This window comes from Phodopus roborovskii, unplaced genomic scaffold (genome assembly GCF_943737965.1).
Source record: "Phodopus roborovskii unplaced genomic scaffold, PHOROB, whole genome shotgun sequence".
In the NCBI taxonomy this organism is placed as follows: Eukaryota; Metazoa; Chordata; class Mammalia; order Rodentia; family Cricetidae; genus Phodopus; species Phodopus roborovskii.
This window is the reverse complement of record NW_026126602.1, coordinates 17120-38075: the sequence shown is the minus strand read 5'-3', so window position 1 is coordinate 38075 and position 20956 is coordinate 17120. Positions and strand designations below refer to the sequence as shown.

The 20956-nt window shown below is 41.8% G+C and overlaps 1 protein-coding gene across 1 annotated transcript in view; it reads right to left on the bottom strand.

The window, feature by feature from the left end:
• Window positions 1–4677, bottom strand: part of Ccny (cyclin Y) — a 112891-nt gene extending 108214 nt beyond the window's left edge. Inside the window, exon 1 of the mRNA XM_051205760.1 lies at window positions 4370–4677. Within this exon, the coding sequence (XP_051061717.1) occupies window positions 4370–4523 (154 nt within the window). The 5' untranslated portion in view covers window positions 4524–4677. The remainder of the gene's footprint in view (window positions 1–4369) is intronic.
• Window positions 4678–20956: the final 16279 nt, after the last annotated feature.

The following is a 20956-nucleotide window of genomic DNA, read 5'->3' as shown; positions in this document are numbered from 1 at the left end:
TAAGGAATTAGACAAAGGTGTCCCATCTCCACTCTTACTCAATATTATGCCTTTAGTTTTAAGTAGGACAATATGAAAAAAAAAGAAAAAAAAGAAAAAAAATTTAAAAAAATACAAGTAAATAATCTTATTAGCAGATAATATAATCTATACATAAGAGACTCTAAAGACTACCAGAAAACTACTAAAGCTAATTAAAAAAAAAAGGCACTTTCCTCAAAGAGAAAGGATACCAAATCAATAACAAAAATGAGTAGCTTTCCTAGACACCAATAATGAACATGCTGAGAAAGAAATCAGAATAATCCCATTCACAATTACCTCAAAAGCAAGCAAACAAACAAACCAAACACACACATACACAAAGACAAGTCTTCTAATAAAGGTAGGCAAGTATGGTGATACTCTGTCATCTAGCATATAAAGCTTGCCTGAAGATCAGAGTGCAGAGCTAGCCACACACTAGTAAGCCACAGGTGCCAGGGTGGTGGCACACACCTTTAATCCTAGTACTTGGTAGTCACACCTTTAATCCCAGCACTCAGGAGGTGGACAGGAGAGAGATGACTGGTCAGAGAGAGAAATATATGGCAGTAGGAGACAGGAGTTCAGAGAATACAGACTAAGGATTTATAGAGACAGGACTGCCACTTTGGTCTGAGGATTCAGCAGAGGTAAAAGGTCTTTCTTGTGACTGGCTCCTTTATTTCTCTGACCTTTCAGCATTTATCCAGATACCTGACCCTGGGTTTTTATTATTAAGATTTATTAGAATTTGTGCTACAGCCAAGGAAGTGAAAACTTTAAAACACAAAGAAATAAATCAAACATTCTATAAGATGGAAAATCATCCCATGCTCATAAAGTGAACAAAAATTATTATGAAAATGATATACTATCAAAAAAATCTACAAATTGGATACAATTCCCATTAAAATTCTGACATCATTCTTCTTTATAAATAGGGGATGGCTGAAAATTCACTGAGAAACACCAAAGACCTATTAGTAAAGCAACCCTAAGCAAAAGAACAGTGCTGGAGATTATCACCATACCTGATTTGAAATTGTACTACACAGAGGTGGCAATAAAAACATCACTGGCACACACTTTTAATCCCAGCACTCAGGAGACAGAGGCAAGTAAATCTTTGTGAGTTCTAGGCCAGCCTGGTCTACTTAATGCGTTTCAGGCCAGGCAGAGTTACAAAGTAAAACTCTGCTTCAAAAAGAACAAAAAATGTCATAATACTAGTACAAAAACAGAGGCATAAATCAATGACAGCACAGGAGACCCACCTATTAACCCAGACAGTCACAAGATTTTTTTCTTACAAAATCAGAAAAATACACATTTGAGCAAACAGACTCCTCAACAAATATTGCTGGCGAAACTATCCATCTACACATGGAAGAATACAACTAGACCCGTGTCTCTCACCATATAAAAAAACCAACTCTAAACACATCAAAGACCTTAATGCAAGACCTGAAACCCTAAGAGGAGGAAACATGTAAGATACCAGCCTAGGCAAACATTTCTAAACTCAGGCTCTCAAGACATAGTGCCAACAACTATAAATGGGTTTCCATGAAGGAAAAAACAAAAACAAAAAACTATACACAGTCAAGGAAATAGCTGCATGAAGAGACAGCTTATAGACTGCTATATAATCTGACAGGGAGTTAAAAATCTAGAATACAGAAAGAACTCAAAAAACTAAACTACCTAATCAAGAACTGGTCTAATGAATTATACAAACAGTTCTCAAAAGATGAAGTACAAGCTGGCAACAAATGTATGAAACCAAGAGTGTTAGAGCACATCCTTAATCGCAGCATTTGGAGTAGAAGCAGGTGGACCAAGGCCAACCTGTAATACACAACAAGTTCCACAGAAGCAGGTGGATTTCTGTAAGTGTAAGGCCAGCCTGGAATACACATCAAGTTCCACTTAGAGAGATCTTTTCTCAAAACAACAAAATTTAAAATATATAAAAGAATATTTAACAACACTAACCATAAAGAAATACAAATTAAAAACTACAATGAGATTTTTAACCCACTTCATTAAGAATAGAGCTTATTAAGAAAACAAATAACAACAAATGTTGGAGAAAATGCAGACAAAAGGGACACCCTTATATACTGCTGGTGAGAATGCAAACTAGTTCAGAATGTAGGTATGGAGAACCCTGGAAAAAGCTAAAAATAAATTTACCTTATGACTCAGCTATACTACTCCTGGGTACTTGTTCAAAAATATAAAAAAGAAAAGGAAAAAAAATCACAGAAATGCTTGCACATCAATGCTTATTGCACAACTCCCCATCAACTGAAGAATGGAAACAGAAAATGTGATTTATATACAATGGAATCTGTTTCTGCCATGGAGATGAAATCATGTCATTCTAAGTAAAAAAAAAAAAAAAAAAAAGGTACAACTGGAGAGAATTAAATTAAGCAAATTAAGTCAGTCTCAGAAGGGCAAACACTGCCATGTTTTCTCTCACTTATGGGTCCCAGACTTAACAGGTACATAAAATGCTGTATGTGGAACAATATAAAAGTAGAAGCAAAACTGTTTGGAAACAAAGGAGAGTAATGGAAAAGGGGAGGTATGAGAAATGTGAGGGCAGTGAGGGATGCAGGGCATAAACCCAAAGAACATTACATACTTGCATGAAGAGGGCCTAACATAAACCTTTACAAGAAAATTAATTATTAAAGTATCCCATGTATTTCCGCTTGTCAATCATGTACAGGATTGGTACCAACCTTCTACAATGAATTCATTCATTACTTCACTCCTTCCTTTAAAATACAGTTTTATTATAGTCTTTAGAAGGAGTTTAATATTCTTCTATATGTTTTAAAATATTTAAATGCATGGCCACAGTTCAGGTCATCTAAAGAGGAAGTCAAGCTAATGAACACATAACACTAGAGTGGCTGGAGATAGATGGCTTGGTAATTAAGAATGCTTGTACTTCCAGAATACCTGAAATAGTTTCCCAGCACCCACTGTGTACACTTAACAACCACCTGTAACTTCAGATCCAGGTGATACAACACCTTCCTCTGACGTCAACTGACACACACATAAAAATAAATCTTAAGTAACACTAGATAAATCATGTAGTACCAGAATTCACTATAAACTGCTCATTTAATAAAGCTACCGTTCTAACATGAAACAATGACAAAATTCTTTTCTTTAGCCTTTAAATGTAGCTTTTCACATTACAGGGCATGCTCCAGCTGTCAATTCATTCTCATAAGAAAAAAATTCAGGTGAGTTTAACTAAACTGTGTGAGAATATTGGTATGTTCAAAAAAGCACACACACACACACACAAAAAAAAATACATAACGATGTATTTCCAACGTCTAACCTTTTGGGTTCAGAATCACATAAACTGTATTTTATGCCCAATGCACAAACTACTTATAGAGACTGATAAGACAGTACTGAGAAGGCTACTGCAAAATCAGTAAGATAAATCATTATTGTTGTAGTAACGGCTCCTTTTGACTATTTTCAAATATACAAACCAAGTCAGCCAGATTAATCTGAAATTCATAGGACTGTAATTCTACCACATGCAAAACTAGATCACTTAACCAACAACCGCCTGGTAATAAGTTTTCAGCATCATGCTGAGGTGAACTTTGTACTTTAACCCTGCAAGCATCCCCGTGTGTGTGTGTGTGTGTGTGTGTGTGTGTGTGTGTGTGTGTGTATGTGTGTGTGTATGCATACATATCATTCATATGTAAACAATTGTGTATCTACAGTCAGGAGCATATTCCCTTGGGCCTGGTATAGGCTTTGAATAGGGGTGGAACAGAGTTGTCTGGGGGAATGCAGGCCAACTCCAGGTAAAAGCCTCCAGCTGAAAAAAACTCAAGGTTGGCAAGGCGATGGTGGTGCACGCAAGGCAGAGGCAGGCGGATCTCTGTGAGTTCGGTACCAGCCTGGGCTACAACAGCTAGTTCCAGGGCAGCCTCCAAAGCCACAGAGAAAACCTGTCTCGAAACACCAACAAAACAAAACAAAACAAACAAAAAAAAAACCTCACCGTTATGACAACTCCCTTCCTTCTGGAAAGAACAAATACCACTGCTACCCTAAACATAACGACTCTGGCAACATCCCAAAAGCACCCTGCCAGAGGCCTTCCCTGTCACCTCCGGGCAGCACACGCACATGCATACAAACGCGCCCCGTACACGCAAGCCACACACTCCTGGAGATCTATGGCTAGCAAAGATTTCCACTGCTCCCTGCGGGCCTAGCCCTGCACAGAGGACCCGCAAGGCTCAGGAGCCGCGCTGGGGAGGGGGGAGGGACAGGCGACATCGCTCACCGTCGATGTTTTCCCTGTCGCTGATGTGCTGCAGGTTGCAGCCGGTGTCCTCGCGGCTGAGGTCCGTGTCGGGCCGGTAGGACTCCAGCCGCGAGTGCGCATTCCTCCGGAGCTTGGGGCTGGACGACACGCAGCACGAGGTTGTGTTCCCCATCGTCGAGCGCCCGGCTGGTAGCCCCGGGGCGCGGGCGCGGGCTCGGGCGCAAAGGCAGGCCGCCCGCGCCCGGCGGAGGGCGGAAGCCGCGCCGGCCCCGGGTCAGCAGCGACGGCGGCGGCGGGGCCTCGCCATGGACAGCGGCGACAAATGGGCGGGCTACGGCGACCACTAGACAGCGGCCCGGGCTACTACGGCCTTAGCCCCCGTTTCCGGCGGAGGAGCCTGAGTCCGCGACTGCGGCCCCCAAGCAGAGCTCACCCGGCCGCGGCCATGGCGGGCGGCGCCGCGCAGGCCGCCTCCCACCGCGCTCTCGTTCGGCGACCCGCTCGCAGCCTCGACTTCGGCAAGCGGTTCCGGTTCACGCCGGGGACAAGCGAGCACGCGCGCAATAGCCAAATGCGCTGCAGGAGTGGAAGCGTCCCCGGCGGGGCGCGGCGAAAGGCGGCACACAAGATGATGTTCGCGCAGCCCCGCCCCAGGCCTGCCGGCATCCGTCCCGTCCCGCCCTTCCGCGCGGCCCCGCCCCCACGCCGGTGCGCTTCCGCTGCACCTCTCCGCTAGGCCCCGCCCCTCTGCTCTGGAAGCAGATGGTTGGCACAGGAAGGTGCGCGGTTGTGTGCCCATGGCAGAAAAGTCAAAGCCGCTAAGACTGCAGGCGTGGCTCTCCGCTCTTTCTTTTCCAAGTCGCCGAGGCATGGAGTAAATAGTGGCCCCGGAACCACGAGGGGGCGCTCACGGAAGCGAGCCTTAGCGCAGCCTCTTGCCTGCGGCAAGCTGGTGATTTCTGAGTGTCCTGACGTTGAAAGAAGCTCCTGGTTCAGTTGGGAGTGCACCTTGCTCTGTCAAGCTCTATGGAGGACTTGAGAATGTGCCTGGGGACACGACGAATTAGCTGCGGTGTTCCGAGTTTTGGACCACGCTTGTTTTATGTTTCACATGCAGTGGCTTTTGTACTTGGGCTGGCTCCTTGAACAAAGATAAATGTTGGAAAGAAGGTAAGGAAAACAACCTTAGTCCTTTCCAAATAGTGAGGGGGCCTGGAGCTTTCTAACATCCCCTTCCCCAGATAAACCAGATTTGTGACTCACGCCTGTAATCCCAGCAGGGTAGAAAAGACTGGGATGATCAGGAGTTGGAGATGTTAGTGAAGGAGTCAATGAACGGAGGGAAATGCATGAGGAAACTGATGCCTACCTGGCATTAACACTCTGTAAACGTCTTGTTAAAGGCTTTCTATTGTTCACGCCTACTCTATTTTTCAGCCTGTGCAGTCCATCCACGGCATGGAAGTGTTCATACATTGTTGCTCTACAAGGGGTGAGGAGGAGGCTTCATGCTCTGAGCTGTAATAATGTCATTTGTAGGGATGAGTGACAGAATGCCTTGGGAAATGAATGGCTGCAGAGTGGTGCTGACCAGATGAGAGTAAATATTAATGGGGAGTTCTAGAGAATTACAGCCCCAGGGAGGGAAGGTAGAGAGCACCAAGAGAACGTCTTCCCAGGGTGAAATGGAAATGCAATGCCCTATCTTTTTTTTTCCAAAGGGTTAAATGAGACAAAAGGAGTTCCATCTTTAAAGATCTTTAAAGAGTTCTGTGAAGATGCCACCTGGAAAAAAAACAACCTCTCCTTGTTAGCATTTTGTGAAAGTGTGTTCCCCAGGTTGTATCCTGTTCCCCCAAAGCTACACTTTGCTTATCAACCACACTGCTTTAAAGAACATTATTTTCTCTTGGTGCTCTCTACCCACCTTTCCTGAGGCCACAATTCTCTAGAACTCCCCATTAATATTTACTCACATCTGGTCAGCACCACCACTCTGCAGTCTCATAAGCATGTGAGACCAGGCTCTGAGACCTCGTTATGTTAGGAAACAAAACTCACTAGCACATCCACTATGACTTACCACTACACACCATTTTACAGAAGCTAAAGCCTTTGTGTTGCCCCCAGACCTTCTTCTAACAACAGGAATGTTTAGGACATATGTTCAAGTCAGCAAGGGCGGGCACACATTGAGACTTTCTGGGCTAATGTGTAAAGTAAGGAGGTTGTTCTTACAGTTTTGTAATTTGAGGTGCTGTGTGAGAGTGTGTGCGTGGCATATCCACTCAGACACAGTAAATACCAATTTAATCATAAAATTCATAGTTATGTTGGTCTTATGTTTGAAGGTCATGGGAGAAATAGGAAAGCACCCAGGAAACAGCAGAGTCTGTATATGGATTATTGGAAGAACTTGGGAGTGGAGGGAAAGGTGGAGTTTTGGGTCAAGGTTTCGGGTCATTGAAGCCACCTATGCTTACCGTGGTAGAACAGCCACTGTTCAGCAGGGATGCTTTTGTCCCTTTTACTTTTCCCACTCCCTCTTTGACCCTCTCACCCCATTGTCTTTAGAAATTGTGTCTTTTTAGATTTACTGGGGAGTGTAACTTCTCACCAGACCTGAAACGGAAATTTAGGCATTAAGCTTCAGTAGTGATTTACCTAGTTGTCACCTTCCCTGAATATATACAAAATTACTCCATATTCCAGGCAGAGATGCCACTAGAACTTCGGGAAGAATTCTGGACCCTAATTTGGACCCTAAGGAATTCCTGGCAGAGTTGTGATGATAAAGTGATGGTTATGTTGAGCCAACATCTAGATGCCATGCACTATTCTTGTTTTTGTTTTGTTTTCTCACATTTAGGCCTATATTCTTATCCACCACTTGACATTTTTTTTCTTTTTTTAAAGCAAGTAACTATCTAATAGCAAAAACACTGAGAGATGGGCTAAGTATTTGAGTTTAACTCTCACTCCAAAATCCAACTGCCTTCACTACCCTGCATCCTGGATCACCTGTGTTGCTAAGCAGGAGTGAAGGAAGGAAGCAAATTGGAAAAAAAAAATCTGTATTTTGAGCAGAAAGACTAGACTCTTCTATGTTTTGAAAGAAGCTGGAAGCTGAGTACTTAGAACTAGTACTTAGAAGAGGGATTGGGGGCTGTAGGAGTCTTGCTATTTCTGCAGAGTGGCAGATTGAGCAGAGATTGCAGGAACAAGTAATGCACATTGAGCCACGGCATCACCAGTGTTGTGTCACTTGTGGGTGTGGTTTCCCCAGAATGGAGATGAGACGAGAACTTCATGGACACTATATCCAAAATGTTCAGGCTCAATATACCTTGTAGTCAAGAATGCCCTTGAATTTAGGAAACCCCTGCTTCAAGCTCCCTAATGCTTGGATTACAGGCCTGTACCTCCATCCCAGTTGTATGTGTTTCTTGTTTGTGTTATAAAACATGTTTTTGTTTATTGGGTGTGGAACACCTGTGCCATGGCACTTAAGTGGACGTCAGAGGACAGTTTTTCAAAGTTGGCTCTTATCCACTGAACCATATTGCTGACTCAACACCTAGGTTTTCTACTGTGCTACATATCAAACTCTTCCTCCATCCTGCTAGGCAAGTACTCTACCAACTTCAGTGGTAGACCTTTCAGTGGGGCTAGACCAAGACTCGGATGAACAGACTTCGGGCTTGACAGACAGACACAAACACACTCGAGGAGGTTTGCAACTGCTGTGATTTTTACTTCAGAGCATCAGGTTTTTATGCAGAAAGTTCAAGGAACAGATCTTTGACCACAGTTTAAAATTTACAGACATACTATAGAAATGTCAGCAATTACTTTGGAGCATGAGATCGTAAATACATCTAAGCAAATGTGTAGCCGGGAACCTCTGTTTATTTTGGCCTGCTTGTGGTCAGCGTACTAGGGATTTGATTTACTGAGTTTAGAGAATAATCATTGTCTCTGGTCAGTAAACTTTTAACAGCATTGATAAGAACTCTTGTACTGTTTTATTGATTTAGGGGCCCTAAAGACTCAGTAGTAAATCCCACAACAGCTTTACTGCAGGCGGGCTAATTAGGCAGGGTCATTTTATGGGCAAATTCTTATAGCTTTAGCTATGTTAATTTATTAGGCCTTGGACCAACACCTGAAGTCTCATCTGGCACCCTGGGATTTGTAGCTGAGGGGCACAGAGGGCAACATCTATCTGTTGATTGCTGGTCTGTATCTCTTTAAGTCTCTGAAACTATATCTAAGTGTTTTCTGGGGCTTCTCTGAATTAACAGTGGAGCTACAGGCCAAAGCACCCATGATCAAAAGCATCATAGCTATCATAGCACAACATACACCTAGCACCCATTCCAGACTGTCAGGCAATCACCTGCAGGGTCCTGGACCACTTTTCCCCAGGAGGTGTAACCACATGTGGTGCGAACCTCTGGACAGGTAGCCATTGAGATTTCTCTCAGCCATTGCTACACTGTCTCCACTGGGGATGGTGTGGCACAAAGTGACTAGTCATCAAAAGCATCAGATGTAGAGAGCCACTGGTGCCACTCCCGAAGATGGGGCCGGTTTCCTGTCCACGAGCCAGCAAGGCGCGATTGTTTTCCACCCAAAGGATAGCAATGCGCATGCGTAACACACATCATGGGGTGTTTGTCACAAGTATCGTGGGCTGCACCAATCAGTAATGGACACGACTCCTCTGAGCATATATAAACAGAGCCCTTTTTCCTCCTTGGGGTCCTTCCTCATCTCGCGGTAAGAGCCGCACAATAAAGCTACGCTACAGAAGAATCCTGTTGTTGAGTGTCGTTCTTGCAGTCGAGGCGACAGCGCTTGACAAGTGGTGCCGAAACCCAGGAACCTGACATCAGCGGCACAAGGGGGACCCTTCAGTCAGCTGGAAAGGATTCAGAACTGTGGCAGACAGGTAACAAAATAAGGTAAGTTCTGATAGACATGCTATCAGGAAAGCATGTCAGAAGCATAACATGAAAATAAGGTAAATTCTGATAGACATGCTATCAGGAAAGCATGTCAGAAGCAGAACGTGACGAAAAGTTGGGTGCGCGCAAAAAGAAAAAGGCTAGCAAAGAGAAAGTGAAAGAGCCCCGAGAGACTGATCAAAAAAAAAAAATAAATAAATAAAAAATAAAAAATAAAATAAAAAAAATAGAAAAGAAACAGAATAATAGAAAAGCCACAGATGGAGAGAATCTGGATACTGTACAGAATTATATTGTCTTTGTATTGTTTGACTGCTGAGGAAACAACTGTTAAAGGAAATGTTGCTGGATTAATTCAATTTATATATTTTAAAAAATGCTTTGACTCCAAAATTTAAGTTCAAGGACAAGTTACTGGGGAAAAGGATTTCTATTTTTGTTTCAACAGGAAATAAAAAGCTGTGGATTCCTTCCAGACTAATGTGGTTTGAGCAAGCCAGACCGCCTGAAACAGAGTACCAGGTGATCCTACATTCAAAACAGCTGAACAAAGCAGCCTTGTAGACTACAGCCAGGATTTCTGTGTCTTCTCAGGATCCCCCATGACAGCGTCCCTTGTCGCCTCACTATGGGGCAATATTTGGAATGGAAAGCCATATGGCATGATCTTAGCCAATCACAGGCCTCCATTGATTCACGATTGAAAGGAGGATTGATGGTAGTCAATCAGAGAATTGATTTGGTGCAGGAACAAATTGACACACTCTTGCAGCTAGCCAAACTGGGCTGTCAATGGAAATATTCCAGTGTATGTGTCACCAGTGTACAATATGAAAATTATACAAGAGCTGCAAACCTTTCTAAACAACTTTTTCAATATCTTTTAGGTGAATGGACAGGAGAATTTGATAGCCTGGTGGACCAACTCCGAATGGCCATCGTCCATGTGAATTCCACCCGTGTGGACACCTCTCTATCGTTCTCCTGGATCTCCACCGCTTTTTCCCACTTTAAGGAGTGGGCGGGTGTAATGGGGTTTGGCCTGCTGTTATGTGGTGGGGTGGTGCTCCTGCTCTGGTTGGTGTGTAAGCTATGTGCTCAACAGACACATGAAAAAGTGGTTATCGCTCAAGCCCTAGCTGCTATGGAGATAGGCTCCTCCCCCACTGTGTGGCTAAGCATGTTTAAAAATGGACATCAATTGTCCAATAGGATAGCCCTTGCACCCTGAGTCTTCTATGACATTGCACCAGGTTAGGGTATCCATTTTATTTTATTTTTTAACCAGAAACAGCCCTAACGTTCTGCGGGGTTTTTTTCCCATTGCATGCAGACAGGTGCTTCTTTAGTTTAGCCTACTGTAATAAATTCTTCATGCTCAGGTTGTTTGGCTTAGCACTGCACTCCGGGTTGACTCTGGCCATGAGCAGCTCCGAAACGTCAAGTCTGGTTGCATGTGGGTTGGTGTCCAAGGCCCCACCTCCAGGGAAAATATGCTGGATGGGTATGGCACTGACTTGGCTGACTACCAGGATTCAGGATCATTACAATGTCCATTTCATTACTGGAGATCAGACCACTACCCTTGCCTGTTGTGTTTATTAAACAAAAAAGGGGGAGATGTAGAGAGCCACCAGTGCCATTCCCGAAGATGGGGCCAGTTTCCTGTCCATAAGCCAGCAAGGCGCGATTGTTTTCCACCCAAAGGATAGCAATGCGCATTCGTAACACATATCATGGGGTGTTGTTGTGGGCTGCACCAATCAGTAATGGACACGACTCCTCTGAGCAAATATAAGCAGAGCCCATTTTCCTCCTCGGGGTCCTTCCTCATCTCGTGGTAAGAGCCGCACAATAAAAGCTACGCTACAGAAGAATCCTGTTGTTAAGTGTCGTTCTTGCATGTGAGGCGACAGTGCTCGACAATCAGAGTTCTTGAGAAGAATAAATATTTACCTGAATTAATGATTAGAGTATAGCAGAGACTTACTAGCTGGCAGCATGGACAGCCACCCCTAGGTCCTCCAGAGTTGTTGAGGTCAGAGGCTTTAAGGCCATCTGCCTTCTGCTGATGGCATGAGACCTTTGGACTAGGAGCTTTTAGAAGATTACTTACCATTGGCCCAAGTAATGTGGAGAACATCGATTCTACTGCTCTCTTGTCCTTAGAGTCCTTTGCAGCAGTTGAGATGAAAGGCAGGATTGCTAAATGGCTAGCATTGCCACTTTTCAGTGCCTACCAGTCTTGGAGGAACTGGGTGGTGCCAGCAGCTGGCCTGTCTCTCTGTTATAAAAAGCTTTTTAATAAAACATTTTAAATGCTATATTCTGTAAATCTCTGAGCATTTGAGGGCTGTCCATACCCTCAGTAGAGGTTTAGAAATATTTGAGCCTTAGCACAGTTGAATTTCAGTTGTATATAGAGTTAGCTTATATTTATATAAAGTTAAATTTAGATCACATGTACAGATATATCAAACAGGACTTGCTAAAAATAAGAAGAAAGAACCAGAGTGTGATATCTGATATGTACGTTGTAGCAAACAAACAGAACATTTAAAGATACAGAATAGACTTAGAACTGTCAATGAAAAGAAAGTAGATCCCCTATAAATTGCCTTGGAAAGGCATGCCATTCTGCAAACAAGCCATGTGCAACAGAGCCAGTGAAAGAAGAAATTAAAGACAAAGAATAAAAGGCAAAATGTAAATGAATTTTGTCAGTGGCTTGCATCTGCACAGAGAAGAGACAAAGTAAAAGGGCAACAGAGGTTGGACAAACGAGAGTGAGACATTTGGACAGGAACATAAGATGTCTAGGTGGAGGGAAGGTCCTGCCCTGAGACAAGCTTGGGAGGTGGCAGGGGGCTGCATGGTGGGCAAGAGAGTTTTAGCATGCCAGGAAGAGGAGGGAAACAGACAAGTTCAAGGAAAGAGACCGTTTAGCAGAGAGGTAGGAAAAAGCTAGGGTATATGTTAACTCCTTCCATTTACCTGTCCACTGGCAACAATTGGAAAGGTACGGTAAAACATCCGGTTTAGAGAGCCATAACGTGGCCAATTTGACTTATTTTCTAGGGAGTATCTTGACCATTTTTTCAGTACAGAGGTGAGTCTGGGTGCCTTAACAAACTGCAACCCAGTGATGTGGATGGGCTTATTTTCTTGGTTGGTTTATTTCCCATGGGTGAAGCAAAAATTGGCAAATTGCTCTTGGAAGCTCATCAGCCTGAAAGCATTTGCCAAGGGCAGAATGCCCAATAAACAGAAATGGCAGATCATTCTCAGAAGTTCATCAGCCTGAAAATGTTGCTGGGGCAAATATGCCTGCTAGGAAGGACCCAGCAGTCCAGGGCGATAACCTATGAGGCTTGAAGCTGAAAGTCAGATGAGATGTACTGCTCAGTGAGGGCAATACTTTACCTCACCTTTGGGAAATGTACGAGGTTATGGTCAGTGAGAGGGATCAGCCATGGCCTAAAGACTGTGGCTGAAGGCTCCCCTGTTTCTAAGAATAAGAGAAATGAAACGTTTACAATGAGTGGGAAAGAGTGCCTTACCGAATTGTAGCTGGTGTGGGATGTTATTTCCAGTGAATGGGTGGATGGAAATGGACTGTTGGTTTGGAATTAGGATCCCCGGAGCATCTCTGATACCTGCCAGCAGGTGGCAGAATAACCTTTCAAGAGAGCCTGACCGAGTTTCATGACACCAAATGTTGCTCTTTTTGCTGCTGCAACTGTTGCCAATGAAACACAAACACTAGACTCAATACAACCACATGGAGTTTATTGGTGGAGGGAAAAGAAGAGGAGTAGCTGGTAGCCAAGTGAAACCGGAAAGCAGGAGAGGGAGAGGGAGAGGGAGGGAGGGAGGGAGCAAAGAACAAAAGAGAGTGTAAGTGGGGGGGGGAGGTGTAAGGGGGTGTCTGTCTTTTAAAGGGGTCCTTTGCACCTGCCTGCAGACTAGTACTCATGGAACGCTGGGCTGACCAGAGTACAGAGTACTGCCTGTGTGCATTCTGCCAGGTGACAGGGGTAGGCCAGCGTAATGCCTGAGTCCTTACAATAGTAATATTGATAATATGCTGAAAATATACAATAGCTCATAACTGTGTTTTCACTTGGATGGATGATTCAAATCTTTCACATTATTGTTGGAATTTTTATTTTATAAACTTATTTTACACAATCTCTTTCAGATCATTGCTATAAGAGTGTATTTTCGTGCATGACACACCACAAAAGGTAGCTCTTTCTCCCATGACAATAGGAAACAGAGGGGAAGGTAAGAGTTACATTTTATTTTAAAAAGCATTAGAAAGAATATTTATCTATAGCATATACTCAGATATCTCTCTAACTTAGGAATGTTAGTATTTAAATATAACATTAGGCAAAAGATAAATTAAATAGAAATAGAATGTTTATCTTCAACAGATTAAATCTAGAGTGATGTGATATGTTTGTATATATGATGTGTGTGTTATGAATTACATTTCACAATTAAGGAATATTAGTAAGGTAGGAGAGAGAAAAAATGTGACTTAAAGAATAGCAGGTATTTCAAATACAGAACATGGAGGAAAATGATGCAGGGTATATGATGGAAAGTAAGAAAATAAATTCATTAGAAAAGGAATAGCTTAGATTCTTATTTGGGGGCCATCCTTGTTGATTCCTGGAGATTTCCCTAGTGCCAGGTTTCTTGTTAAGCCCATAACTGCTCCCTCTAGTAAGGTATCTCTTTCCTTACTCTCCTTCTCTGTTCTTACCCCAACTAGACCTTCCTGATCCTTCATGTTCTTCTCCACTCTCCTATTCTCCCCTCCTCTTTCTCCCTATCTCCCAAGTGAGGCTACCTTAAATGTCCTTCCCCTATAATGAGACTGATAACTACCTTAAATGCCATCATAGAACCTTCATCCAGCAGAAGCAGAGATTCACAGCTAAGCAATGAGCTGAACTTCTGGAATCCAGGTATAGAGAGGGAGGAATGATGAGCAAAGGTGCCAAGACCATTCTGTGAGCAAGTGGGAGCTCACAGACAGACCCCTGACTGACAGCTGGGGAGCCAGCACAAGACAAAACCAGGCCCCAAGAAGGTGGGTGTCAGTTGCGGGGCTTGGGCAGTCTATGGGGCCTCTGGCAGTGGAACCAGAGTTCATCCCTAGTGTATGAATGGGCTTTAGGAGTCCATTCCCTATGGAGGGATAGATATTCTCTCAGCGTAGATACACAGGGAAGTGCATAGGTCCTGCCCCAAATGGGGCAGGTTTTACCCTCCCTATGAAGTAGATAGGGGGTATATGGGAGGATGGTGGGGGAAATGGGAGGCAGAGGGAACTGGGATTGGGTATGTAAAATAAGATTGTTTTTAATTTAAATAAAAATTAATTTAAAAAAATAACAAAAAAGAAAAGGAATAGCCACATCATATAAATGTGAGAAGACTATAAAATTAGTTTCTTGTACAAAGTTTACATTTATAAGAAGGAAAAATAATCCTAACATCAATGTTGTCCTCACTGTTGTCAAGTGGTAGGTTTAGGATCTAGTTTAGAGTTTAAGGCTAGGTTTACCATTATGATTAGGCTTCAGAATCTATAGTTGGAGTAGATTTAGGGTTAGAGTTGGGTATTAGAATTAAGGATCATAGCTGTTGTCATGGTGCATATAGGCCTGTCCTGAGCACTATGGGAATATATAATTGTTAAACAGAATGTTCATGATGGATGCAAGAGCATCTTTATTATACTCATTGCATTTTATCTATAACTCCATTTTATATATGCTCTAAGTAGCTCTTTAAACCACAATGCATATTGTTTTATAAAATGGAGTAGAGACTATGTGCATATGAAGTAGTTTCTTCTCATTCTGGTACTTGGACAAACCTTCCACAATTGCCTGACAGTTTCTCTGGCCATCCACAACAGGACAATTGAGGAAGAATGTTACCAGTAGGTTTCCCACCAGTCCCAGAATCCCGCCAGCCCCACATAATACACAGAAACGCTGTATTAGATACAATTCTGTTGGCCTGTTACTAGCATTACTTATTGGCTAGCTCTGTCTTAAATATTAACCAATTTCTATTAATCTAAGTATTTCCACATGGTCTTATCTTACCGGAGAGAGGGCCCCCAGAATTATTCTCGCTCGGTCCTACATTTTGAATCTCATACCTTTCCCAGAAAACTCCTTGTCTCCTAGCCACCTATCTTGCTCTCCTATTAGCAAAGGTGCTTTATTCATTAACCAATAAGAGAAACATATTTAAAGAATGACATCTCCCATCAGAAGAGAGCTGCTCTTTCTCCAGTAATTGTTTTCAGAAAAACCACATGCCTCTCTTCAGTGGTTATTTTATATTTTCTTCCTTCACTTGATGAAAATTGGGTTTTGCATATACATTTATATGCTTTTAATATGTACCATTTTTTGAATAAGTCATTTTGTGTGTCTAAATGTATTGAGTTGTCAGAATCCATAAAGAGGGGTCCATTTCATCTTACCTCAAGATCACAGAGTTCAAAATTGTCCTTAGACTAAACTTGGCTGCTGCAGGATGTTTTGGCCTTGGTAGCAAATGTCTTTATCTAAATAACAACAGACTTGGGTTTAGGTGTATTTACTCTTGACCCTGAAGGCTGGGTGGGGGGTGTGGTTTCCAAATACCTGGAGGATTAATGGAAGTAAGTCTGTTTGCCCCTTGTATGTAATATTGCAAGCCTTCTGCCATTGCCTCCACTTTTGGTTGAGTACTTAAGAATGTTGAAGAATAAACTAAGGACTTTCAGTGTGGGCTGAATTTGCCCTCCCGACAATATCCTGTGTCTCTGTCTTTTCTCATAATGTCTTTAGCTAGCCTTTCTAAATCCACATTCCCCCTCTCAGGTATGAAGCCTGGGCTAGTAGGCTGGTTCTGACTGCATCACCACAAAAACAGCCTCCTTCTTTGAATAAACATTATGAGTTATCAGTCCAAAGTTGTTGGAGTCTAATTTCCTTTAGATATTGGAGTTACTAATGTAGTCATACTCTAATGTCACAAAGGTCATTTATGGTTCAATCATATCTTCTTTAGGTCAGTGACTTATGCTTTAGTTGAACCACTACAGTGTGTCATGTTTCTACTACTTCATTATCTACAATCTAATAAAAATATGTAAAAGAATTATTCTGTTTCTGAAAAACACTAGTATAAATAAAATACTATAGTGATGCATCATTGTGTTGGAGTTTTCATGATTATTATGTTGAATCTGTAGATTAATTTTGATAAGATATCCATTTTTTTACTACATGAATCCTGCTGACCATGAATATAGGAGATCTTTCCATCTTCTGGTATCATCTTCAATTTTTCTTCTTTAAAAACTTGAAGTTTTTATTATATAGGCCTTTCACTTATTTGGTTAGAGTTACCCCAAAGGTATTTTATATTATTTGTGGCTATTGTGAAGGGTGTTGTTTCCTGATTTATTTATATCTAAGCCAGTTTGTCATTTATATATAGAAGGGTTCCTTTTTTTGGTATTGTTAATTTTGTATCCCACCTACTTCATTGAAGGTATTTATCAGCTGTAGGAGTTCTGTGGTAGAATTTTTTGGGTCAATTACATATACTGAATCATCTGCAAATAGTGATATTTTGACTTCTCCTTTTCAATTTGTATCCCCTTGATGTCCTTCAGCTGTCGTAACTGTTCTGGCTGTCTTAACTGATCTACTATATTGAATGTTGTGCTTTTTTTTCATTGAATTCTTGGAAGTCTTTAGTTTCCTTATTTCTTCCTTGACCCAGTGGTTATTCAGTAGGGAGCTTTTCAGTTTTTATGAGTTTGTAGGCTTTTTGTAGTTTCTGTTGTTGAAAACCAGCTTTAATCTGTGGTGGTCTGATAGGATACACAGGGTTATTTCCATTTTCTTGTATCTGTTGAGATTGATTTGTGACTGAGTAGCAGGTCAATTTTGGAGAATTCTCCATGAGATGTTGTATTCTGTTTTGTTTTTGATTGAGTGACCTGTCTGTTGGTGAGAGTGAGGTATTGAAGTCTTCCACTATTAATGTGTGAGTTTCAATGTGTGACTTAAGCTTTAGTAATGTGTATTTTACAGATGAGGGTGCCCTTGTATTTGGGGCATAGATGTTAAGAATTGCAATGTCCTTTTGGTGGATTTTTTTTCTTTGTGTATGAAATACCCTTATTCATCACTATTAATTAATTTTGGATTGAAGTCTATTTTGTTAGCTATTAGGATAGCTGTACCAGCTTGCTTCTTAGGTCCATTTTCTTGGAGAATGTTTTTCCAACCATTTACCCTGAATTAAAATCTATATTTGATAAGGAGTTGTGTTTCTTGTATGTAGAAGGATGGGTGGATCCTGTTTTTCTATCCTTTCTGTTGGCCTGTGTCTTTTTATTGGGGACTCGAGTTCATTAATATGGAGAGATATTAATGACTAATGATTGTTGATTCCTGTTATTTTGTTTTTTCTTGATTGTGGTTGTATGCGTTTACCTTCTTTAGGGTTTTTCTGGTGTGAAATTATTTATTGCCTGTGTTTTCATGGGTGTAGTTAAACTCCTAGGATTTTTCTTTCCTTCACTTTCGGTAGGGATGGATTTGTGGATAGATATTATTTAAATTATTTAAATTTGACTTTGTCATGAAATATCTTGTTTCCTCAATCTATGGTTTGAAGGTTTTGCTGGGTATAGTAGTCTAGGCTGGCATCTGTGGTCTCTGAGTCTGAAAAACATTAATACAGTCCTGTTTGGTTTTTTAGAGTCTCCATTGAGAATTCAGGTGCAATTCTAATTGGCCTTTATATGTTACTTAGCCTTTTCCCCTACCAGCTTTTAATATTCTTTCTTTGTTCTGTATATTTACTGTTCTATTTTGTGGTGCATAAACGTTCTTTTCTGCTCCAATCTACCTGGTGTTTGGTAGGATTCTTGTACTTTTATGGGTAAGTCCTTTTTAAGTTTAGGGAAAGGTTTTGTCTTTGATTTTTATTAAATATATTTTCTGGGATTTTGAGCTGTGATTCTTTTCTATTCTTATTATTTTTAGGTTTGGTCTTTCCATAGTATTCCAGATATACTGGATGTTTTGTATTAGGATTTTTTTTTAGATTCAACATTTTCTTGAGTGATGAATCTATTTCTTCTATTGTATCTTCAATGCCCAAGATTCTCTATTCTGTTTCTTGTATTCTTTTGGTGATACTTTTATCTGTAGTTCCTGTTCACTTACCTGGATTTTCCCATTTCAGAATTTCCTCAGTTTGTGTTTTCTTTTTTGTTTCTATTTCCATTTTCAAGTCTTGAATAGTTTCCTTCACCTATTTGTTTTTTCTTTGCTTCCTTGGCATGATTTATTGATTTCCTCCAACTTTTTGGTCTTTCCCTGGCTGCTGTTGATTGTGTTCTTATTCTAGCATCTGGGTTTGGAATTATTATAGGTGCTGACTTCTGAGTCCTCTTTGGTCTTCTAGTCTTTTGTGGCCTAGATTTCTGGTGGCAGGTGTCACCTCTGATCCAGTAGGAACTATCTGTCAAAATTAGGGGGCTGGGATTCTGGTAGTTAGCTTGGCCTTTGTTGCAGCAGGAAGAGGGGATATGATGGGCAGTGGAATGGTCCTTGGGAATCAGATTTAGGGAAGTAGGACAATTTAGCTGTTAGACAGGTCACTCCTTGTTCTGCTGACTAGTGTGGGTCTGGCTCTGAGCACTGGAAGTCCTCAGGAGTGGGAGCAGAGGGGCCAGTAGTGTGGCAGGTGGTGAGGTAAAAGGAGCTCAATGATTGGATTTAAGACCAAGCACAAATATATTTGTATAGTAGAATATTTTAATATATTCTAAATATGTTTATATAGCAGAATTCTTTCTTTCAGTGTTGGCAAGGGCACACTTAACAATATACAATGTCAAATAATAAAAGGAAAGACTGAACCAAAACAAAACCGAAACCCAAAGAGAAAAAACACCAAGTCACCTATTTTCAGATCCTGTGAGCAAGGCATTTGATTTCATGTAATGAATTCCAACAAGCATAGGCAGATCATCCTCCTTAGCCTTTCTCTTCTGCAGCCTACATGGCCTTTCTCCCATTCAGTGAGGCTTGCTCCACTCATGGAATGTAGGTTTCCTTCACACATCCCACTTTCCAGGTATTCTCCCAACATCTTGACTTGTCCACCACAATCCTAAACCTCACCCTCACAACTTCATACTTATCCTGATTTGAAATTGTCAGTGTGGAATTTGACATGACTACACACTACCTGGTTAAGCCAGCTGTTTTTGTAATCTTGTTGCAAGTCTTCATGTGTGCTATAATTCCTGCTTTCCTGGTTAGCCTCAGCTGTCAACTTGATGCAGACTACCGTAACCCAACTGTCATCAGAGAGGCTTCTTCCAGCAGCTGCTGTGAACAGATGCAGAGACCCACAGCCAAACATTAGGTGGAGTTCGGGAAATCCTGTTGAAGAGCAGGAAGGATAGATTATGGAGTCAGTGGTGTCAAGAGGTACCACAAAAAATTCCATAGGACCAACTAACCTAGGCTCATAGGAGCTCAGAGACTGGACTAGGCCCCCCTGCATATATGTTTATAGTTGAGTAACTTGGTCTTCATGTGAGACTCCTAAGAGTGAGAGCAGGAATTGTCTCTAACTGTTGCCTGCTTTTAGAACCCAGTCCTCCTTTTTTGGCTTGCTGCTCCAGCCTTAATAGAAGAGGAGGTGCCTAGTCTCACTGAAACTTGATATATGTTGGCTGGCCTATATTGGTGGAACTGCCTGCCTATATCTGAACAGAAGCACTGGAGGAAGAGTTGATGGCATGGGGAGAAGGTGCTGGGAAGAGGGGAGGGAGGGGGGAAACCTTGATTGGGATATTAAAACAACAAGAAAAAAATATTAATCCTATGTCTGCCTTGCATTATGTGTCTGATCCCATTAATTATGTAATATCAATTCTCATTAAAAGTATCAAAGCCTTGCCATACACTGTCTCCAAATTACCTTTCTAACCATCATCATTTTTCATGCTAGCTTTAAGATATGCATAAGTGCTCCACAAAGAAAGTTTTTCCATGGTCACATGTGTCAAAAGCATGCTTTCATACTTAGAAAACACAGAGACTCCCACATGTTTAAGAATTAAGTCTTAACAGCCTACCGAGCTAGTGGTAACTCACAGACTTTGGACTGACACCTGGGGAAACTGCATGGAACTGAACTAGGCTCTTTGAATGTGGTTGACAGTTATGTGGTTTGATCTGTGTGTGGGGGTCCCCTGGCAGGACCGGACTTGTCCCAGGTGCATGAACTGTCTCTTGGAGCCCATTACCTATGGTTGTATACCTTGCCCAGCTTGATTCATGGGGAAGGGACTTGGTCCCTGCCTCAACTTGGTATCCCAGACTTTGGTGACTCCCCAAGGGGAGGCCTTATCCTCTCTGAGGTGTGGATAGGGGTGGGAGGGATAGAGGCAGGAGAAGAGAAAGGGGGGGACTGGGGATGACATGATGCAAAAAAAAAAATTAAATAAAAAATATTGAATATCTAAAAAGTAATTAAGTCATAAGAGTTCCAACATGTAAGAATAACCTAATGATAC